Below are 22,401 nucleotides of genomic sequence, written 5' to 3' on the forward strand. Positions count from 1 at the left end.
TATTGATTAAAAATCTAGACTTAGGAGTTCCCGTCGTGGCGCAGTGGTTAACGAATCCGACTAGGAACCATGAGGTTGCGGGTTCCGTCCCTGCCCTTGCTCAGTGGGTTAACGATCCGGCGTTGCCATGAGCTGTGGTGTAGGTTGCAGACACGGCTCGGATCCTGCGTTGCTGTGGCTCTGGCGTAGGCTGGTGGCTACAGCTCCGATTGGACCCCTAGCCTGGGAACCTCCATATGCCGCGGGAGCGGCCCAAGAAATAGCAAAAAGACAAAAAAACAAAAACAAAAACAAAAAAACCTAGACTTAAAGAGGTGAGGGGACACCTACAGTGGGAGTCTCACAGCTAGACATGTGGCCCCTAGTTGCAGGCAAAACCAGAACTAGAACTTAATTAGGTTAAATAATTCCACTCTGGGTTCTCCTATTCATTATGTGTTTTGGCTCTTAAAAGAGCCAAAGCTAAGATCAATTAGTACAGAGCTAAGATCAATTTGTACAGAGATCAAAGATCAAAAAACAAAACTATGAGAGAGAATCACCGATATATTTTTCTAGGGAGTAGGTCCATAGCTTTCTTAACCTAAAAAAAGAACCAATATTTATTCTAATGCATACATGTAACTTTTAATCTAAGCTTAAAACAGGAATTAGAAGGTACTAAGATCATTATCTCAAAATGTTATATCAGCAAATGGATTTATCAAGTGTTAACGACGTGCCAAGCACAGGGGCATAAAGATAAGCAAAACCCAAAGACTGGCCTTGTTGAGAAGCACTGAACCCACACGCACACCAGAGTATCTCTCATCTGTGGCCATTTAGCCCCTTATAAATGTTATTAAAACCATCAAATTTGGCATCTGGCTAAGACTGATAATATACTCAGATACAAAACTTGAATATAATAGCACATACTGGATTTTAACAAAATTACAATTTAGTTTTTTATTTTAGCACCTTAAATAATATCTAAAATAATGGGCAAAAAGATGTGACAATTAAATGCAGTTGGAGTCCCAGACCAGAAAAATGGCAGATGACAAAATGTGAATAAGGTTTTTAGACTACTTAACAGTATTTCCTGGATTGGGGAACTGTATTACGGTTATGTTCAATGTAGACATTTGGGGAAGCTAGTGAAGGACAGTGTATGGGAAATCTATACTACTTCCACACTTATTTCATAAATCTAAACTTATTTTGAAATAAAATATTTAACAAGACAGTAAGAAAAAATTACTTAAATGATTAAAAAATAAAATTCACGGTACCCTTTGATCAGAATCTAAAATTAATGTTCAGAACAGCACTCTTGAACAAATATCCCAAACCCTAAATATACCTCAACTTACTTTTTGAGTCTCGCAGTTTGGCTCACAGCTGTGATTCATGAACCGGGAGCAATTTCCTTTCTGAGTAGCATCTATTATCTAGGGAAAAGGATAATTAAAGAGTTAAAAATGAGACCTTATATGTTCATTTTGCAAAGGAAAGGCATCGGGCACATTGAATACATTTATCCCTGATCTACCCTTCCTTTAGAGAATTCTCTCATACTACCTTTACACATCAAAGTGACAACCAACTGCCCCATCAAAAAGATTTGACAACTATCAACTTTTCACCTATAGGCAAAATCATCTCTAAATCTATCAACTGTCTCTCTCATTTTTTTCAGCTATTTATTTCATCCTTTTTTATTCCTATCTTTCTTCATAAGCATAAAATTTCATCTATGTATGCTACAGCACAGTGCAGTAGCTCCCAAATTTGAGTGTCTATCTGAATCTACTGGAAAACTTGTTAAAACTCTTGTTGGACCCACTGTCAAAGTGAGATATAGCAGATCCTGGGATAAGTCCCTACAATTTGAATTTTCACACAGAATATAGAGGCAGACATGAGAATCTTGCAGAATTCTATTAAGCCAGACATTAAAGAGATTTGTAAATGACACTGTTCACTCGAGAAAAAATTTTTGAAAATACTTAGTTTTCATAAAAGCATGTTATTTGTGTCAACATATTTGTGTCAACATATTGTCACTTCCAAATGGTTTAATAAACATTTCAACTTCTCAGCTTTTATTTTCAATGTGATAAATATAATCCACATAAACAAAAGCTCTTTGGGGCCCATCAATAATTTTTAAGAATTACAGTATGCGGAGTTCCCGTCGTGGCGCAGTGGTTAACGAATCCGACTAGGAACCATGAGGTTGCAGGTTCGGTCCCTGCCCTTGCTCAGTGGGTTAAGGATCCGGCGTTGCCGTGAGCTGTGGTGTAGGTTGCAGACGCGGCTCGGATCCTGCGTTGCTGTGGCTCTGGCATAGGCCGGTGGCTACAGCTCCGATTAGACCCCTAGCCTGGGAACCTCCATATGCCGCGGGAGCGGCCCAAGAAATAGCAACAACAAGAACAACAACAAAAGACCAAAAAAAAAAAAAAAAAAAAAAAAAAGAATTACAGTATGGGAGTTCCCATCATAGCACAGTGGTTAACAAATCCAACTAGGAATCATGAGGTTGTGGGTTCGATCCCTGGCCTTGCTCAGTGGGTTAAGGACCCAGCATTGCCGTGAGCTGTGGTGTAGGTTGCAGACTCAGCTTGGATCCTGGGTTGCTGTGGCTCTGGTGCAGGCCAGCAGCTACAGCTCCGATTAGACCCCTAGCCTGAGAACCTCCATATGCCGCGGGAAGCAGCCCTAAAAAAGGCAAAAAGGACCAAAAAAAAAAAAGAATTACAGTATGAAGCATGTATATTTACATTTACATATATAAATACCTCTCTCCCCCCCTCCACTCCCTCATCCATTTTGTAAGCAAATAGAAAAAACCTATACAGGGAGTTCTTTTGAGGTGTAGTAGGTAAATGATCTGGCGTTGTCACTGCAGTGACTCAGGTCACTGCTGTGGCACAGGTTATAGATTCCTGGCCTGGGAAGTTTCATATGTCGTGGGTATAGCCAAAAAAAACCCAAAGAAACACATCCATGCCATTTACCTCATCATTCTTCAGGGCCATGAAATAGTAGTGGATGTTTTTGTTTCGAGCATACTCCTTTACCCGGGCTTTAAACTCTTTATGATCAAGTACCTCTCCACAATATTCCAGGACAAAAGTGTTCCTGGCAAAAGAAAAATAAAACAGTATTTTCTGTCTAGGAGCTACATGGTAAAACACATACAGCCATGCAAAAATAATGAAATTTAAAGAACTACTGTAAAGTGGATAGATTTGTTATTATACAAGATGTACAAAATATGTGTAATCAAGGTTGATTTTCTCCTTCCTCATACTTTTCGAAGAATACTGACTCTAAGAAGCTTTTATAATTTATGCATATACCAAAATGTATATCCTTGTTCTAACTAGATATTAAAACAAACTTTTAAGTCTGCTCTACGTTATCATGAAAATAATGATTCATAACTGAGAAACAGAAATAAGGAAGAAATGAAAACTTAGAGGCTTTATGTTCTAAGAAAAAAGAAAGCAAATACAGCAGCCCTCCCTACTACATTTACACTCCAAAGTCTCTAATGATGTTAAAGGTCAAAAATACCTTTTCTCGGAGTTCCCATCCTAGCGCAGTGGTTAACGAATCCAACTAGGAACCATGAGGTTTCAGGTTCAATCCCTGGCCTTGTTCAGTGGGTTAAGGATCCGGCGTTGCCGTGAGCTGTGCTGTAGGTCGAAGACGTGGCTCAGATCCCGCAATGCTGTGGCTGTGGCGTAGGCCGGCAGCTATGGCTCTGCTTCGACCCCTAGCCTGGGAACCTCCATATGCCGCTGGAAGCAGCCCTAGAAAAGGCAAAAAGACAAAAAAACACAAACAAAAAAAAAACCTTTTCTCTGATTGCATTCTCTGAGTTCTCTTGCATTTGTCAACAATTATGATTAATCTCTCTTCTGGCTTCTTTCTACCTTCTACCCTGACTGTTCTTCGTGTGGTTCTTTACCTACTTCTTCTCTATTAAAGATACTAATCCTCAGTCTCTTTCCCCTCCCTTTATTTTATAAAAGCCCAATCTCACCAATGACTTCAAGGATCCACCTCCATATAAACAAATGCTTCTCTATGCTTCACTCCCAAGTTCTACCTGGAAGTCTTGTTTTATCCCTTCAAAACAAACACACCCTCATACTAACCAGAGATTACTGAAATGTAAAAATGTAAATCATTTCTACTTATTTTACGATATACTAACATAATCAGTACACTTACTAAAGAAAGAACTGGCCAACTGAAAAAATTAAAACCACTTATTGTAGAAAATAAAGCAATTACAGTTAATGAGAAAAGAGTTATGCAAAAAAGAAAAAAGTCCAAACCAGGATTAGAGAGATGTAATATATGGATATACATGCATTTGTCTAACAGTCCATTGCAAACACATTTAGGTCTCTCTCAACAATTAAAATCTGATTACTCAATAGATACTCCTGAAAAGCCAAATTACTATCTCTATAAACAATACTTTAATATTCCTTTCTAACCTTGAAGCTTATCATTTTATAGGTAATGTACTAGAATGATCACAAAATTTGAGCTCCTATGATGTTGGACCCTATACTTCTAGGATCAGCACCCCCTAGCCTGGAGACAAATAAAAACGGTACGTCATAGCTGCTCTGTAGATTAAATGCGATAATGACTATAAAACACACCTTATGCAGGATCTGGAACCTCATCTTAAAAATGTCAAAAACGTGTCCAGTTCCTCAAGTGACAAAAACTAAATTCTCCTCCCTAAACTTGCTCTTTTTAAAGTTTACTAGGAGCTCCTTCCCATCATGGCACAGCAGAAACAAATTCAACTAGGAACCATGAGATTGTGGGTTCGTTCCTTGGCCTTGCTCAGTGGGTTAAGGATCCGGCGTTGCCATGAGCTATGGTGCAGGTCGCAGATATGGCTCGGATCCCACATTGCTATGCCTATGGTGTAGGCCAGCAGCTGTAGCTCCAATTGGCCCCCTAGCCTGGGAACCTTCATATGAGGCAGGTGTGGCCCTAAAAAGCAAAAGCAATAAAAATAAAAAATAAAGCTTACTAACGCCCAGTGATATCAGTGTTATGCCTATTAGCACATAAATAAGATGGAATTTAGAGAAGTGCAGATCACCTTAGAGGTCATAAAACTTGATTTATTGCCTGGGATTTAAACCCCACCCAAAAGACTGCTTATCCCTTTGTGATATATAAGGATACTTTCTTCTACTGTACTAAAATATTCTATTCTGATGACACTGCTCTCAAATCATCTCTTCACTTAAAAAACATTCACTTAAAAAAAGTTAAATACCAGAACCTGGTCAACCACTAAATCACTCAAGAGTAAAAACTTCACACTATCAAGAAATCTAAAGGACATACCAGTAACCATGGATCCAACAGTTTAGACTTGATCAAGCAGCTGAGAGAAAAGTTTTCAAAACCCTTCAGCGCCTAACCTCCAAAAAACTAAATGAGGCAAATACAAAAGTTTATCATGTAGTCCTTAAAACTGGTTAGATAAAATAGATTTAGGTTTCTTAGAAAAGCCTATGTATATATGTATAAATATGTACATATGTATGTGTGTATGTATATATGTGTATGTGTGTGTATGTATATATGTATACATATGTATATATAAAAAACAAAACAAAAAAGTGCAGAACATCAAATGGCCTGGCATGCAGTGACTAAAGCCCCTACAGGAAGAGGCAATCATTCTTATGATTCTTAGTTAATCTTTGGAGTTCCCATCATGGCTCAGTGGTTAACGAATCTGACTAGGAACCATGAGGTTGCAGGTTAGAACCCCGGCCTCGCTCAGTGGGTTAAGGATCCAGCGTTGCTGTGAGCTGTGGTGTAAGTCGCAGACGCGGCTCGGATCTGGCATTGCTGTGGCTCTGGTGTAGGCTGGTAGTTACAGCTCCAATTAGACCCCTAGGCTGGGAAACTCCATATCCCGTAGGTGTGGCCCTAGAAAAGACACAAAGACAAAAAAAAAAAAAAAAAAAAAAAAAAAAAAAAACCAATCTAAGTCTGACATTGCTCTTGGCAAGGAGCTCTCCTCACTTAAAGCTTGTTAAAGGCAACAGGGTTCCACTGTGGCAGGCATACAGACGGAAGAGGGCAGAAACTGTCAACAACACTGCAAAACTAGATGGCTGTAAATATGGAAAGTTTAAAATTCATCAACAAGATGGACTGATGAATAGACAAAGAGATGGACACATGACAAATACATAACAAAGCAAACAGAGCAAAATGTCAACAACTTTAGGACCCAAGTGGTGGTTATATGGGCATGAACTATTCAATTCTTTCAACTTTTCAACGTTTTAATAAAACATTATGGGAGGGAAAGTGTTTTAAAAAGTCCAATTTGCCCTAAGTCCATGAAGTGATGATAAATAAAATGTAGTATTATTCAGTAACAAAGTGCTGACACATGCTACAACAAAGATGAAACCTCAAAAATATGAAGACATGCTGAACTTTGGGCCATTTGCCATCCTGAGTCCTAGGAAAGATGGTGCCACTGGATGAAAGCTTTTTTTAAAACGAAAGAATGAAATGAAGAGGGACCTTCCCCCTCCTCCAGCTGTTTGCTGCTATATCCTCAGCTCCTGCAGAAAAGTGAATGCATTTTGGATCCATAATGCCAGTGCTGAAACCAGTGACCCACCTATGTAATATTGGGCAAGTTGCCCAACCCTCTGAGCCTCACTCCCCTTATCTGTCAACAAATGCACATAGTAATAGCCACCTTTTGAGGGACAGTCATTGTCATATCTGAACTAGCAAACATAAAGGGCTCACCAGCAAAAAATAAAATAAAACAAAAAACCACAATGCTTTCTCTAAGAATCCATGTGGCACACTAGAAACAAATCTGAATAATATCCCTGAGGATGCAGGTTCAATACCTGGCCTCGTTTAGTGGGTCCAGGATGAAGCACTGCCATGAGCCATGGTGTAGGTCACAGAAGCAACTTGGATCTAGAGTTACTGTGGCTGTGGTATAGGCCGGCAGCTGTAGCTCCAGTTTGACTCCTAGCCTGGAAACTTCCATACACTGAAGGTGTGGCCCTAAAAGGCAAAAAAAAAAAAAAGCAGCAGCAGCAGCCAGACACAAAAAGTCATATTTATATCACTTTGTTTATATGAAATATCTAGAAGAGGTAAATCCATAGAGATGGCAGATTTAGAGGCGCCAAGGGCTGGGAAGAAGGGGCAATAAGGAGATTCTGCTTAATGGGTACAGGGTTTCCTTTTGGGGTGATAAAAATTTTTGGAACTCAACAAAGGGGACAGCTACTCAATACTGTGAATGTACTAAATGCCAGTGAATTTTGCACTTTTAAAAGATTAATAGTTGGATTAAATCCCTGGCCCCAGGAACTTCCATATGCCATTAGTGTGGCCATAAAATGAAAAATAAAAGGTTAACAGGAGTTCCCTGGTGGCCTAGGGATTAAGGATTCAGCATTGTCACTCCTATGGCCTGTATTCAATCTCTGGCCTGGAAATTTCTGCATAGCATTGACACGTCCCCTTCCCCCACCCAGTTGCATTTGGTATCCAGTAACATTAAGTCAACCTGGACAGCACTGCCTTCCATTCCTACAGCCTAAAACTGAAGGATTTTGGTAGGGAATTGTTTTTTAGTGGAATCTGTCATGGTATTTTACACTAACTAGCAGCTTTGCTTCAAATACCTCCTCCTCATCCTCTTCACATCCAACAGTATGCCCTTGTTAAGTGGGACTGCTCTATCAGTGAACATCTAAATAGCCAAGAACTAAAAATTTATAAAATTGTTATTACCAATAGCATATGGAAGTTACCTAAGTAAAGATGTAGGAAACATGGAAATATTAAGTAATTGCATATTTTACCAAAGCAAGGTTCTCTGTGAGTAGCTGAACACAGCTAAAGAACTTTAGGAAATTTTAACCTGCTATGTGAACCAGTCAATCACACATTCTCTTCCTCCTTCTCTAATCTCCTTTGCCATAACAGACATGGGAATCCTGAGCCATCACAGTCTCTGTTGCATGTAACAAGAATTTACACTGAAGTAAAATGTGAAAAAGAAACTAGTTCTGAACAATTATCATTATTAAAGTGCAGTGAATATCTACAAATTATTTGCCTACAAAGTATTTAACCAACTTCAGCAACACAAATGAAAAGTGATTAAAACATAACTTACGAAGGAAGGTCTTTAGCAGCTCTCAAGCCCCAGCCTTTCTTTTCTGTGAGTATGACTTCCACATCTGCATGCTGTTTTCTCTGAAACCGTCTATTGGAACAATAATCCCCATTTGGACACCGAGAAGAACTGAAATGACAAATGGAGAAAATTAATTCTTCAAAACAGCAAAAGAACCAAAAACACTAAAATGTGTTATGTGAACTTATTTGTATCTTTATGGCATAATTAGCATACATGTGATAAACCTCAAGTGAGCCATCCTCAATAATTCTTTCCACCATGAAGAGATTCCTTAGAATCGAGTGTCTACCTTGTTAAACAGATGATGTCCACAATACAGCCTTGTCATCTAGCCAGTACCTACTCCCTGAGTGGGTAAGACACATTTCCAAGCTGCATGTAAGTTTGCAGTACTCTGACAACTGTGCAACTTTTTTTTTTTTTTTTTTTCCTGTCTTTTTGTCTTTTGTTGTTGTTGTTGCTATTTCTTGGGCCGCTCCCTCGGCATATGGAGGTTCCCAGGCTAGGGGTTGAATCGGAGCTGTAGCCACCGGCCTACGCCAGAGCCACAGCAATGCGGGATCCGAGCCGCGTCTGCAACCTACACCACAGCTCACGGCAACGCCGGATCGTTAACCCACTGAGCAAGGTCAGGGACCGAACCCGCAACCTCATGGTTCCTAGTCGGATTCGTTAACCACTGCGCCACGACGGGGACTCCTGCAACTTATTTTCTATCACTGAACCTTTGCTTATACTCCACTACAATCATGATTAATTTCATCTTTTGCAGTCACATGATCTACTACTCATTATTAGCTTCATCTTCTGAATGTAGCTAACTGCCTGATCAACATTTAAGAGAAACCAAAGTCATCATTAAACATATCCTTGTTCAGGAGTTCCTGTCACGCCTCAGCAGAAACAAACCTGACTAGCATCCATGAGGTCACAGATTCGATCCCTGGCCTTGCTCAGTGGGTTAAGGATTCGGCATTACCATGAGCTGTGGTGTAGGTCATAGACGCAGCTCAGATCCTGCGTTGCTGTGGCTGTGGTGTAGGCTGGCGGCTACAGCTCCACTTCAACCCCTAGCCTGGGAACCTCCATATGCTGCAGGTGTGGCCCTGAAAAGGTAAAAAAACATATCCTTGTTCAGAGTAAACACAATATAAAGTGACAAAGCTCATCCTTCATGAATCTTGGAATAAAACATTACTGAATTCTTAGTATTCCAAAGCTGACAGACACAAAGACCTTATTTTTAATACTGAGTAAGGCTACAATAGAAATTACCAATTATTTCCAATATATTTATTGGAAATTTATTCCCAAACCCAAAAGGAGTAACATTTTTACAAATGCCCAAAGGATCCAAGGTTCACTCTGGAGGCAGTGAAGGAAAGCTTTCAGGAGGGAACAGGATTAAAGCAGAATCTCTAATGACACATAGGATATGGATAGATAAAGAAAATGAGATACAACGGTGCCCGGTCTGAAGGCAAAAAACAGGAAACAAGACCTACTTGAGGAAAGGGGAATAAAACAGCTAAAGATATTGATAAGAAGATAAAAAGGCAGGTTGCTGATGTACCGTGAAGGGTTCCAGGCTACATTTGAACCTAATGTTGAGAGCTATTAGAAGTTTGAGCATGGGAATAACATGAAATAAGAAATTCTGTACTTCACATCTGTTCAGCAAGAATGGCTGGAAAATCCAGAAGAATGCAGAGACTGGGGCAACAACGTCAAATTAGGAGAATAGTGCTCTTATGTCTCCTCTCCTGAGCTTTGAAAGAAACACTTCATTAACACTAAAACTAAGGTGTCTATACTATAAATCATTTAAATATTCTTTCCATGTTAAAAATATACAATTTTCAATCAGATAGGTAAAAAAATTTTTTAATGTAAAAACATTTAGTTTATACAAAAAATATAGATGCAAACATCCATCAATAGAATATTAATAATTATGGGTTAACTATGAATAGAATATATAATGCATCCAAGGGGAAGATTTTGGTAGGTCTAAATATATAGCTCTGAATAGGTCTCTAAAACATATTTGAGAGTGTGTGATTGGGTGAGGGGAAACAAAGTTGCAAAAAATACATATAGTTAGGATTTAATTTCTACACATAAAAAAAGAAAATGCATACCTATGCTTGTATAGGCATAAAAATTATCTGGAAAGTCTACAAACAGAGGAGCTGAGGTCTAGGAGAGCAAGATATTTTACTTTAAGCATTTGTGAAATGTTAGGGTTTTAGCTTACAGTAAAAGCAAAAAATACCAACACTTCAGGACATGAACCTTAGAGATAAAAAGAGTGTACAAAAATTAATAAACTATGTTAGAATCAGAAGTGTGTACTATAATTAACATACAATGCAAGAGAAATCTGTCTCCTTATAAACACTATTATACAGCAGAGGTTTCGCTGCTCTTAAATACTCAACAACAGGTAGAAGAAGAAAAGTTAAATTTTACTCTTAATAATTCTTTTTAATAGAGACATTTAATAGACTGAGCAATAGTAGAGCGTTCTAATTTACTTACCATTCAATCATGAGGAGTCGATTAAGACAATCTTCCCCACAAGCTATTTCACCTTGAGCTCTTTCATCTTTAGAAAGAGGTGTACACTCACACTGCATTCGCTTAATATCCCGATGGGATTTATTCTTCTTTCTATTGAGTAAAATTGTATTAAAATTGGTTAAATAAATGTCCTGGCAAGGGTACAAAATATATGATCAAAAACATACTAAATCTCATTAGTTTCATATTTTATGATTCTGATTAAGTCAGTCATTCAAAAATAAGAGAACATCTAATTCCTAAACATTTGTGAGAATGAGAACACTAAGAACTGTGTTGCAAAGTAGGTGAAAGAGACATCCTCAGCCCTGGCCAATGGGAGGATGGGGTAAGTCTATCTTTTTAGGACCGCACTCTCGGCATATACATGGAGGTTCCCAGACGAAGGGTCAAACTGGAGCTGTAGCTGCCGGCCACAGCCACAGCAACTTGGGATCCAAGCTATGTCTGAGACCTATACCACAGCTCACAACAACATGGATCCTTAATCCACTGAACGAGGCCAGGGATTGAACCTGCATCCTCATGGATACTAGTTGGGTTCATTAACCACTGAGCCAGGACCGGAACTCCAGCACTTATTTCCTATTCCTTGTCATCTAAGCCTCAAATTCTGAGCAATTTCATGTGTCAATGGTCATATTTAGCTCCAGAGAAAAGAAAAATCATGAATGTCAAATAATAACACAGCTGATTAAAGTTAAGAATCAAGGGTATACAACTAATAATTGAGATATAAGGCTTAGGAAAAAAGGGAGCTGCTAAAAAATAATGTTTTTAATTAAGAATTTAACTCAAATCTTTCAGAGAATCCTCAGTAACATCACTCTTATACAAATCCTGTTTAAAAGAAAATTGAATGATTAAAAAAAAGACATTTATTATTACAGAATAATACTATTAAGTGGGCTAAACTTTCTAAATGTAGATTTAGGGGAAGAAGATAAACTGTTCAGAATTCACTGGGTTTGGAGTTCCCTGGTGGCCTAGCAGCTAAAGGATCTGATCTTGTCACTGCTGTGGTTCAGGTTCCTGCTGTAGTGCAGGTTCGATCCCTGGCTCAGGAACTTCCGCATGCTGCAGGCACAGCCCAAAAAAAACCTGAGTTCATAAATATCTATGCCCGAGTTTGAAAAAGTGAAAATGTGATTATTTACTGGTCTTGAACTCTATTTTTTGATCTTTGTCAAAAAGAAAGAAAAAAAAATTCAAGGACAGATAAGATCTCCTTAAGATTAGGGAAAGGCACAGCTGCCCTAAGTGGCTGTCTTAATCTCCTAACCTGCTTTCACCTTCAACATATGTTCTATTACAGTCTCAGTTTTATAAAGTACCTAAAGATTGTCATGATAGTTTCCACTAAGTTTGAGTAACAAGAATGATTCACCTGATCAATTAAACACAACTCATTAATGAGCTTAAGAATACGCTTAGCCCAAAGATGACTAAAGGTAAACAAAATATCTATTTACAAGTACTTAAAAAGCTATCATTTTGAAGAATCAGCAGTAGCTTTACTTTGAATTGCTCCAGAATGCCAGATCAGGACTAATGGGGAAAGATTTTTTTAAGGTAAGCCTATTTTTACTAGGCATAAGAGTGTTTTACTGCAATTTGTCTTCCTAATGGCTGCTATAAATGCTCAGCATATAACAGGCACTTTAAAATATTGAATATGTATAAATGCTTCCCACTTCAAAAAGGCCTTCCAATGTCTAACACCAACCAAATCTATTACATGCAGTCTTATGTATACATGAAACTCAGTATTGAATAAAATCCAGAAGGTGGGTTGATTAATTTTATTTTTATTCTTTTACAAAAAGCCTATAAGTTGCATCACTCTACTCACACAATTCCTAAGGAGTACTACTTAAAATATCCAACATTTCGAATTTAACCTAATTTACAACTAGATAGAAATGAACATAATTGTAAGAGGTTCTCTTTATCATTAAAAAGAAAGTTTTTTTTTTAATAGGAAAAACTTCTAACTGGTCTAATTTTAAAATGAAGTCTTTTACCTTATCCACAGTGGAAAATGTCTTCATTTTAAAAAATTTTGAATGCTTAAAGGGATGATGGCTAGGATGACTCTCAACTAGAGGAGAAATTTCCAAAAGGAGGTAGGTGGTTAGGAGACTATAATTTTTAAAAAAAAAAAATGCATATTCAACATATATTACATTTGGAAAATGAGATTATCAAAGAGAGATGAAAGCAAGCCAAATGAGAAGCTCTGCTCTAGAGGAGTATGTTTTCATTATCTTACTCTCATTATACCTTGTTTATGGTAGGGATTTGTGGTAAACCACTTTACCACTTATTTCCTAAAAACCTGTTATACTATTGCCAAGTTTCATCTATTAGCAATAGATTTTAAAGCATGTTGAAAGAAAATTATGTATTAATCTAGTTCCAGCGTTATAAAGTACCTAAAGATATTTTTCCAAATGTCCAGAATGAAGTAAGGAAAAAAAATCCAACATAACTATTTTTTTCTTTTCTAACAGCAGATTATTTTGTAGGAGTTTTATTTCACTTTCTGCCACAGTTTCATATGAAAAAGAAATTTAGGAAAAACTGGGCAGGTCTATATACTTTAAAAAAAATGTACTTTTAGAACTAAAGGGGTAAAAGGACAAAAAAAAATTAGACATCCCCTTCCTGGGGAAAAAAATTATAGGAGGGACTCTATGCCATCAAATGTAAATAGGTTAATATACTTTTTATGTCTCTCACTCTCTCTTTTTTTTTTTTTTTTTTGGGCCATACCCAAGGCATATGGAAGTTCCCAGGCCAGGGGTTAAATCAGAGCTGCAGCTGCTGCCACAGCCACAGCCACACCAGATCCAAACTTCATCTTTGACCTACACCGCAGCTCATGGAAATGCCAGATCCTTAACCCACTGAACAGGGCTAGGAATCCAACCTGCATCCTCATGGATACTAGTTGGGTTCATTACTGCTGAGCACAACAGGAACTCTCTAAATATACTTTTCAGGTTTTTTAATTTACATTTCACACTTACAATTATATTTCACACAATTGAGCTCATATATTCTGAGCTTTTGAAAGCTATTTTTTTCTCCACAAAACGAGGCTAAAACTTGTCAGACAAGTATGAACTTGGCTTACCTTTCTGTTAAATAAACATTTTCTTCAATCAGATCAAAGTAACAAGGCATCTTCCCTTGCTTGGCATATTCCTTCCACCGCTGTGGGTCCCTGAAGTCCTCCATAACACAAGAAGGACCAACCAGTGCTGAGCCTAGGGGCACTGCTGTCTCTCCCTGCTCTACCTCCACTCTAACTTTCTTTCTGTCCTGAAGCTCACTATCACTTTCAGATTCACTGTCCAATTCCTGTCTCCTTTTTTTAAGAGGCCCTCTATCTTTCATATCATTTCTTTCTAAGTTTTTTGAAAGATCTTTCTTTTCATTCACAGCTAAAGAGTCTTTAATGGAATTGCTACTTATTTCAGGTGCCTGCACTGTCCCCTTGTCCTTCTGAAGTGATAGAAAAAATTTATTGGACTGGTTTGAAAAGTGAGATCCTCCATGTTGATCCCAATTCTCCTCCTCTTCACGATCATCTGTTAAGGAATCTGGTACCTGTCCTTGAATTTGATCATATACAACCCCAGTTCCAGGAGGTCTACCTGCTGATCTTGGATCCCAGTAGCCATTGCCCTGCCAGTAATTACGTGTCCCACCATACTGTTCTGTGTTTTGCTGATACTTGTGTCCACCACAGGATCCATAACTGCTGTCAGGTTGCTGATATGTGGTAGTAGGCTTTTCTTGGTGAGAGAAGTCCCACCCAAGATTTCTGAGTTCTTCTGATGAACGGAAACCATCCACCCGGGAGATCTCACAAGAAGAAAAATTCAACTCTGTTTTTCCCAGTCTACTATCTGGCCTCTTAGGGAAAGTGGCCTGTTGCCGAGACTTATTTGGGACATCTTCAAAATCATCAGAAGAATAAACTGGTAGCTCTTCTTGCTGCCTAGAAGCTATTTTGGCTTTCACCATTTCCTCAGAATTTGGACGACCAAGGGAGTCAGATTTCACATCTGTATGACTTGTACTATCAACCCCATCACTCTGAGGATGAGTAATTTCAGGCAGGTGATTATCTACTTGTTTTCGGCTGGGGTGTGTAAAAGAAATTTCTGGATTCTTCTCTGTTCCTTTATGAAGGAAGAACTTCTCAGTCTGAGCGCAAGATTTACTTGTTATACTCTCAAATTTTTCCTCATATGAATGTCTTCTTGTCTCCAATCTCTCATCTTCCCAGTGGTCAGAATAGTGTCTGTAACTCTGACTGCTCCGAGAAGAACAAGGACTTGTTTCTTCCATGGGCAAAGTAGAATTCTTTGGCACAACCACAACAGACTGAAGGCGGTTTCTTGGAATACTGCTATCATCAGAATCTGTATCTTCTGAATCACTTTCATCACTTGAACTTTCTGAAGAACCAGAATAATCTTCATGGACAGTAGATACAATCTCTGAGGCATGACCACTACTGTCACATTTTAAGGTATATGTTACACCATCACTGTCCTCCATGGTTAAATTCAAATCACAAGAAGAAAACACAACTTCTGAATCATCAGAAGTATGTGCATGTCCTCTTCCACCTTCCTCATCTAAAGAGACTTCTGGTCTTCCTTTTCTATCAGGCAATATGGAATTCCCTTCTTCTTGACGCTCTTGCACACATTTCCCAGATAACCCATTATTATGCCTGTTTTCCCAGGAGGCAAACCCCCTTCCTGAATCAGGAAGGCCACCATCTACTTCTATTGATGTTTCTTTCTCTGCATGCTTTAAAAACTCTGTGCTTTTACTCTTTAGCACAGCATCCAAAACTGGAGATGTGTTATCTCCACACTGCAAGAGAGGTAAACTGTCCACTTTTATTCCTGGTGGAAGAGTCTGAAGAGATGAAGCAATACATGAGCTCCCTGCAGATTGATATAAATTATCAAAATGATTAATAGAAGCTGAACTAGTACTACCAACACTCTGCTTATATTCTCCACATGCAAATTTTGAGTGCTGATCTGTCAGATTTCTATTATCACATATAACTGTTTTTGATTTCAAATGCATATCCATAAAGCTATTTGAAGAAATCTTCGTAACTAAAGGCTCAGTATTTTCAGCTTCGGAATGACACAAAGAAGGACGGCTGTCATTTGAAGTACAGTATATATCTGAATCTTTGGTTTTACAGCAAGAAACTCTCATATCAACTGGTTCTTTCACTACTGTGTTAGAATAATCTACTGGCAAACACATGAGTTTATCTTGGTGTGGCAATAATAGAGATTCTGTTTCTCTAAATGGGCTTCCTGACCTAGTATGCTGAATGCAAGTATTATCTTTTTCTTTACATCTATTAATATTTTGAAATCCATTTGATGAAATCATGCATGCTTTGACCAAGGGGGATACCTCCAATCCAGTCACACTATCATCAGAAGACATCAAAACAGTGTCAGTTTTAGAAGTGCAAAATGTTGCCAAATCAGATTCCACACCAGGAGATCCATTTACATTTAATTCTGTGGAACAATAACTTTTTAATTGATCATTCTTCACTTTACATAAAGAGTCTAATTCCTTAATACTATCATGGCTATCGCGTCCTATAAACTCAGACTTAAAAATAGGCGATTCATCTAGCTTTTTAAAAGTAGGTGAATCATTTAATCGATTTGATGGAGATGGAGACTCAGTCTTTTCTTTTTCAGGAACTTTACTAATCATTCTTAATTCACTACCTTTTGAACAAGGAGTCTGTAAACCAAAAGAATGAGACTGTCTGATTTCCTCATTCAATTCTGTACAACAGAAAGAATTTTTAAATTTATCAGTTTTGGGTATAGGTCTTGAAGGGGCAGATTTATAACGGGAAGCACTGGTATCATGCTTAGAATATGATGACCCCCGACGGAATCCTAGTTCATTAGGGGGAGAACAACACCTTTTCACTGATTCATTTTCTGAAGTCCTTTTGGATTCTCTTTCTAATTTTGATGAATACTTTCCTCTTTTCTCCATCTCTAAATAGGAGGACTCAGTTTTACAGTCCCGATCAGATTTAGAATAGGATGATGATGTCCTTAGGTCTCTGTAAGAGGAAGAATGAGATGAGGTGCGTCTTGAGTATGTCTTCTTATACTCATCTTCTGAGTCAGAACTCTCTCGTGCTCTGTTGTCTGTATATAGCCGAGAATAGCGTGCCCTCTCTCGATAAGGGGAACTTCTGTGGTAGCGACGATCAGAGTCATAATAATGGGATCGTTCCGACCTGGAATAGGATAAACTAGATCGAGAGCCTCTCTCAGATCTAGAACGAGATCTGCTCCGTCTTCTCTCCCTCTCTGATCTACAGCGAGAAGATATATACCGAGTGTCTCTTTCAAGCTTTGAATAGCTAAAATATTTATCATCTCTCTCTGTTTTAGATCGTGAAGATTTTCCTAAATCCTCACTTTTTAAAGGTGCTAAGTTCTTTTTTGAATCTCTTTCTTTTTCAATGTTTGCTGAATATTTTAAATCATGTGATTTTTGACTTGAGGAAGTCCGTATAGAATCTTCATCAGATTCTGAACCAAGAAAGGTGCCTTCAGATTGTGAGGATTTCTTCCTAGAACCTGTTTTTTTAGAGCCCAGACTACTCTTAGAACTATCTGGCATTTCTTCTTCCTTCCCAATGTGGGAATCTTCTTTTTGTGAAGGAATATCTGCTTGCTCACTCAAATTGTGAGTTATATGTTCTTCTGAACTATTAGATACAGTGTACGGCTTAGTGTCCACTTCTGATGATTCTGGAACAATTATAACTGGTGGTTCCTTCAAGGCTCTAGCTGCTACGTTGACTGGTGCTGTCATCAGAACTGTTACTGGTGTGTGTGGCAAGGCCACTGGCTCTGTTATTGGTGCTGGTGATGAGGGTGCTGGGGCTTGGGGAGGTGGAGGTGGTGGAGGTGGAGATGAGGGTGGTGAGTCTACAGTTGTTGATTCTGCTACGACTGCTGGTAATGGTAGTATGGGAGGAGGTGGAGATGTCACTGCTGTGGTAGTAGTCAGCAGTGGCCTGGATGTTACATGAAGCAGATGTTTCTTAAAATGAATTTTGCCCAATTCTACCCTTGATTTTGGTGGGGAAGATTCTTCTGTAGTAGATAATGTATCTCCAATGTCTGTTTTAATTTTAGGGGTCGAGTCTACTTGAAGAGGTACAGCTGGTGAGTTAGGCATATCATTTTGCTTCTCATTGCCAAGTGCAGTCAGAAACCTGTTCTGCAAAGTTTTCTTTGTAAGGCTGAAGCTGAATGACACCTTCTGTCGTCCCTGTTCCTCCAAATTAACTTTTGTCTTGGTGCCTTTGGGCAAAAAACGACTAGAAGCAACACCTTTGAATATTGGTCCTTTGATGAAACCTGTTTTCTGTACATTTTCAATCTTTGCCTATAAATGAACAAAAAAGCAGTTACTACTACAATAAGGTTACTTTCAAATGGCTAGCATCACAGTTAAAATGTCAGGAAAATCAAAGTCCTTTTTAATGACAAACAGCACAAACTTCATTAAGCTATACAAGCATTTTTAAAAAACTCTTTATTATGGCGATTTTCAAACATACACAAAAGGATAGAGAATAGTTTAAAAAACCTCAAAGTACCCACCCCTAGGTTCAACAATTATCCTAATCTTCCACTCTTACTCTTTGGAATTTTATCCAGTTTTATAACTATTATCAAGGCAGAATTTTTAATGAGAATTAAAAAAAAAACTGATGTGTATTTCAAAGTACACTACAAAAGGGCTGTGGATAGAGAGCAATAGCTAATATCTCAGTAACAAAAAGAGTTTGTTCTTGTGCCCTATCTGAGAAGAAACATCAGAAGAAATTATAACCAACGGTTTTCTGGCATCACACAGAAGCATTTGGGTACTTGGTAGAAATACAGATCTGTGATAAACAAGAAAGTTAATTTTGTTTTGTTTTGTTTTTAAAACAAGCACCTCAGGCAATTCTGATGGGAAACCACTGGTAGAGAGCAGTCAACCACCTGACTCATTTAACAGATAAGTAACCAAGAGAGGACCAGACCTTTCTGCCTTCCTGGAAATTACTCTATCCTGCCACACTATCACTGTGTCTGCCTGGGTCCCACACATCCAGCCCATGCCTGATTCTACTCTGGGAAACAACTACAAAGTATATTTAACAAGACTTCACCCTTCATTATTTGCCAAACCACCAAAAGAACTGGTAGGTTTTACATGTTAAAGGCATAACTTATGCTGTAGACAGAACATCAGAAGAATCTACAGCAACAAACTCAAGATTAAATTAAAGATAGTACACTTGCCATTTATGACATTTTTCTAGTTGATGTTCTTTAATTAATTCTAGCTATTTAAAAGAATAGTTTTCCACTTCAACATGGCAAAATTCTAAGTTTTCAAAATTATATATAACTGGAGTTCCCGTTGTGGTGTGACAGAAATGAATCCACCTAGTACATGAGGATGCGGGTTTGATTCCTGGCCTCATTCAGTGAGTGGGGGTCTCAGCGTTGCCATAAGCTGTGGTGTAGGTTGCAGATGTGGCTCAGATCCCATGTTGCTGAGGCTGTGGGGTATTACCTGCCAGCAGCTTTATCTCCAATTCGACCCCTAGCCTGGGAACCTCCACATGCTGCAGGTGAGGACCTAAAAAACAAAAAACAAAGTTATACAGTAATCATTCAAGTGGGAAAGTAAATGTTTTCACATGCATTATCACAGAGCAGTGGTTTTTAAGAAAGATAATTCACTTTTCAAATTAAATACTACATGGATGCTCAATATGTAAAAAACAGGCAAAAAGTTGTCTTCAAAGTCGCTAGCTTCCTTTACCCTGACTGAATTTTACTGAAGCTCCAAAGTTTAAAAACCATTTTCTTGAGATTTATAACATAAGCTCAATGGAATGAGTTACTATCGATCCAAAAATAAAATTAAGCAAAAACTGTTACTCTATTTCGCATTCAAAATGATAGCTGAATTTTGAATGTTTTCAAATTGCATAAACACAAAATACCTCGTTAAATTATACTTACCTCATTTTCTTCTTCTCTATTGCCATCCAACCAAGAAAGCATGCAAAAGAATAAAAAGAAATCATGATTACTTAAAACTGATTGAAATGTAAGCTGTTTTTTATTAAACCTTAGGATAACCACAACCTAAAGTTACATTTATACAGAGTGCCCACTCCTTCATAGCCTCGGTTACATTTAGCATAGCAAATATTTAGCATACCAAAAAAAAAAAAAAAATGAAGATAGTGCCATATACTGTGCTGGGTACTGGAGAGAAAAGGTGAATAAAGCAGAGTTCCTGCCTTCAAGAAGCTGTTTAGTATCTATTCCTATAAACACTACACATAAAGTAATTCCAACATAGTGAAGTAAATACAAGAATAGAAATATGCACAGCTTAACAGCAAAGAAAAAGATAGTTTAGTGGACATATAGGAATACAAAGAATCCTCCTTAAAAGAAAAATTAGTTTTTGAATAATGTTATTAGTAGGGAGACCTTAAGCTGAGGAGGATCTGAGGCAAAGTTAGAGATCAAAATAGAATTAGTGGTTCTCAGAGTTCCCTGGTGGCTCAGTGGGTTAAAGATCCAGCATTGTCACTGCTGTGGCACAAGTCTGATCCCTGGCCCTCAAACTTCAATGTTTCACAGGTTTATCTACCTCCCCCCCCAAAAATTAGTGGTTCTCAACTTGTTTTGGTATCCATTCAACAGTCCCTTTGCTAAATGCAGGTATGTACTCTGCTCCACATTACAGCATATGGCTCCACAGCACATGGCTCTCTGAGCTCACAGTTATGTTCTAACAAAGACAACCACACTGTGTCCCGACTGAGGAATCAGAAGGCAAAAGTCTGGCACATACTAGTGTACTAAAGCATACCAGAGAAAGAGAAGCTACAAAAGGGTTTGAGGCTATGCAGCCAGATATGTATTTTAAATAGGACACTCTAAAGGCTATATGGTAGGACTGGAGTACAAAAAGCTATCTTAAATGCCCCTTAAAAGAATAGTACAAAAAGTCCTTTCCCTAAACACAGGCTTGACTCCACCATAATGCAGTCCATTTACCAGCCATGGTAGCCATACAAAATGAAGTAATGAAGAGGAAAAAAGTTGGCAATACATGGATGAAATCTGAGGCAATGTCAGGGTTAAACACTTTTTTCTACTCCAAAACCACTAAAGATTCCATAGATGTGATCTTAGAACTACTGCTGTATTTCATTGATTCTATGAAATACATTTTCCCCATATATAGTATCTCTGCAGAATGTCACATGCTATCAATAACATCATAGGAGTTCCCTTCGTGGCTCAGCGGAAACGAATCTGACTAGCATCCATGAGGATGCAGGTTCTCATCCCTGGCCTCGCTCGGTGGGTTAAGGATCCAGAATTGCTGTGGTGTAGGTCACAGATGCAGCTCAGATCTGGTGTTGCTGTGGCATGGGCCAGCAGCTACAAATCCAATTTGACCCCTGGCCCTGGAACCTCCATATGCTGTGAGTATGGCCCTAAAAAAAAAAAAAAAAAAAAATTATAGTTTATTTTTTTGCTTTTTAGGGCTGCACCCACGGCATATGGAAGTTCCCAGGCTAGGGCTTGAATCAGAGCTACAGCTGTCAGCCTACACCACCACCAGAGCCACTTAGGATCTGAGCCCCACCTGCAACTTAGACCACAGCTCACGGCAATGCCGGATCCTTAACCCACTGAGCGAGGCCAGGGATTGAATCCAAGTCCTCATGGATACTAGTCAGGTTCATTTCTGTTGAGCCAAGACAGGAACTCTCAGACTAATATTTTAGAGTTGGGAGTCACTTTGGGAGATGACAATACCTAGGTGTGGCCAAGTGAATGGACTGCCAAAGCAATAAGTGTACAAGACCTTTCTGAAGACATTAATGAAATTGTGAGGCTGTAATTAATAACAAGAATGAGCCACAAATGTTTTTAATAAAAGAACACTTGCTTTGGTAGATTATATTAAGGTTAAGAGCAAAGAATAGGGTTTTTGAAGGAAGGCTGATAGAACGAAAGTGTGGAAGCCAGAGCTAGGAGTACTGAGTCCCTTGTGCCTCCACCATAAAAAATAAGGAGGCATGCAAAAGCAACCATTTATCTCTCCATCATGAGATCATACTAGAATGCCTTATTTCTTCTTTTATAAGCTACTAAAGAAAAACCAGAGGAATAGTGAAGCCAGTTTTCTGTCAAAAATGTACAGTAGGCAGATTGCAGCTTACTAAAGAACTATATTTAAAGAATTTTGATAATCCATGTCAACACAAAGACAAATTTCTATTAGGTGACAGGGCACATGTAGAAAAAGACTTAAGAGTTTGTTATAGCAAGTTCAAAGAACCAAAGAATGATATGATTATTCAAATCAACCAACCAACCAACTTCTTAGGCTAGGACACAAGAAGTAAAGTTTCCAAAGGGAAGTGTGGTATAATAGAGAGATTC

The 22,401-nt window shown here is 38.4% G+C and overlaps 1 protein-coding gene across 23 annotated transcripts in view; it reads right to left on the bottom strand.

Annotated features, from left to right (window-relative positions):
• Window positions 1-22,401, bottom strand: part of SETD2 (SET domain containing 2, histone lysine methyltransferase) — a 111,522-nt gene that overhangs the window by 72,971 nt on the left and 16,150 nt on the right. For 8 of the 23 annotated variants that reach the window (XR_014822974.1, XR_014822977.1, XR_014822978.1 and 5 more), the window contains exons 2-7: window positions 19,948-19,986; window positions 13,959-18,307; window positions 10,778-10,909; window positions 8,213-8,341; window positions 3,006-3,129; window positions 1,356-1,433 (exon numbers count right to left, since the gene is read on the bottom strand). Coding sequence is in view for 5 of the 23 variants with exons in the window: in XM_084988080.1 (XP_084844206.1) it covers window positions 1,356-1,433; window positions 3,006-3,129; window positions 8,213-8,341; window positions 10,778-10,909; window positions 13,959-18,307; window positions 19,948-19,986 (4,851 nt within the window). In the remaining 18 variants the exon portion in view is untranslated. Of the gene's footprint in view, window positions 1-1,355; window positions 1,434-3,005; window positions 3,435-3,567; window positions 5,620-8,212; window positions 8,342-10,777; window positions 10,910-12,843; window positions 12,921-13,958; window positions 18,308-19,947; window positions 19,987-22,401 lie in introns of those variants that run through there. The other 15 variants (XR_014822985.1, XR_014822990.1, XR_014822987.1 and 12 more) reach the window with 6 other exon arrangements.

Source organism: Sus scrofa, chromosome 13, assembly GCF_054392235.1.
Source record: "Sus scrofa isolate SSC_HxYL_T2T_F1_AM1 chromosome 13, Sscrofa_HxYL_maternal_Yorkshire_Landrace_v2.0, whole genome shotgun sequence".
In the NCBI taxonomy this organism is placed as follows: domain Eukaryota; kingdom Metazoa; phylum Chordata; class Mammalia; order Artiodactyla; family Suidae; genus Sus; species Sus scrofa.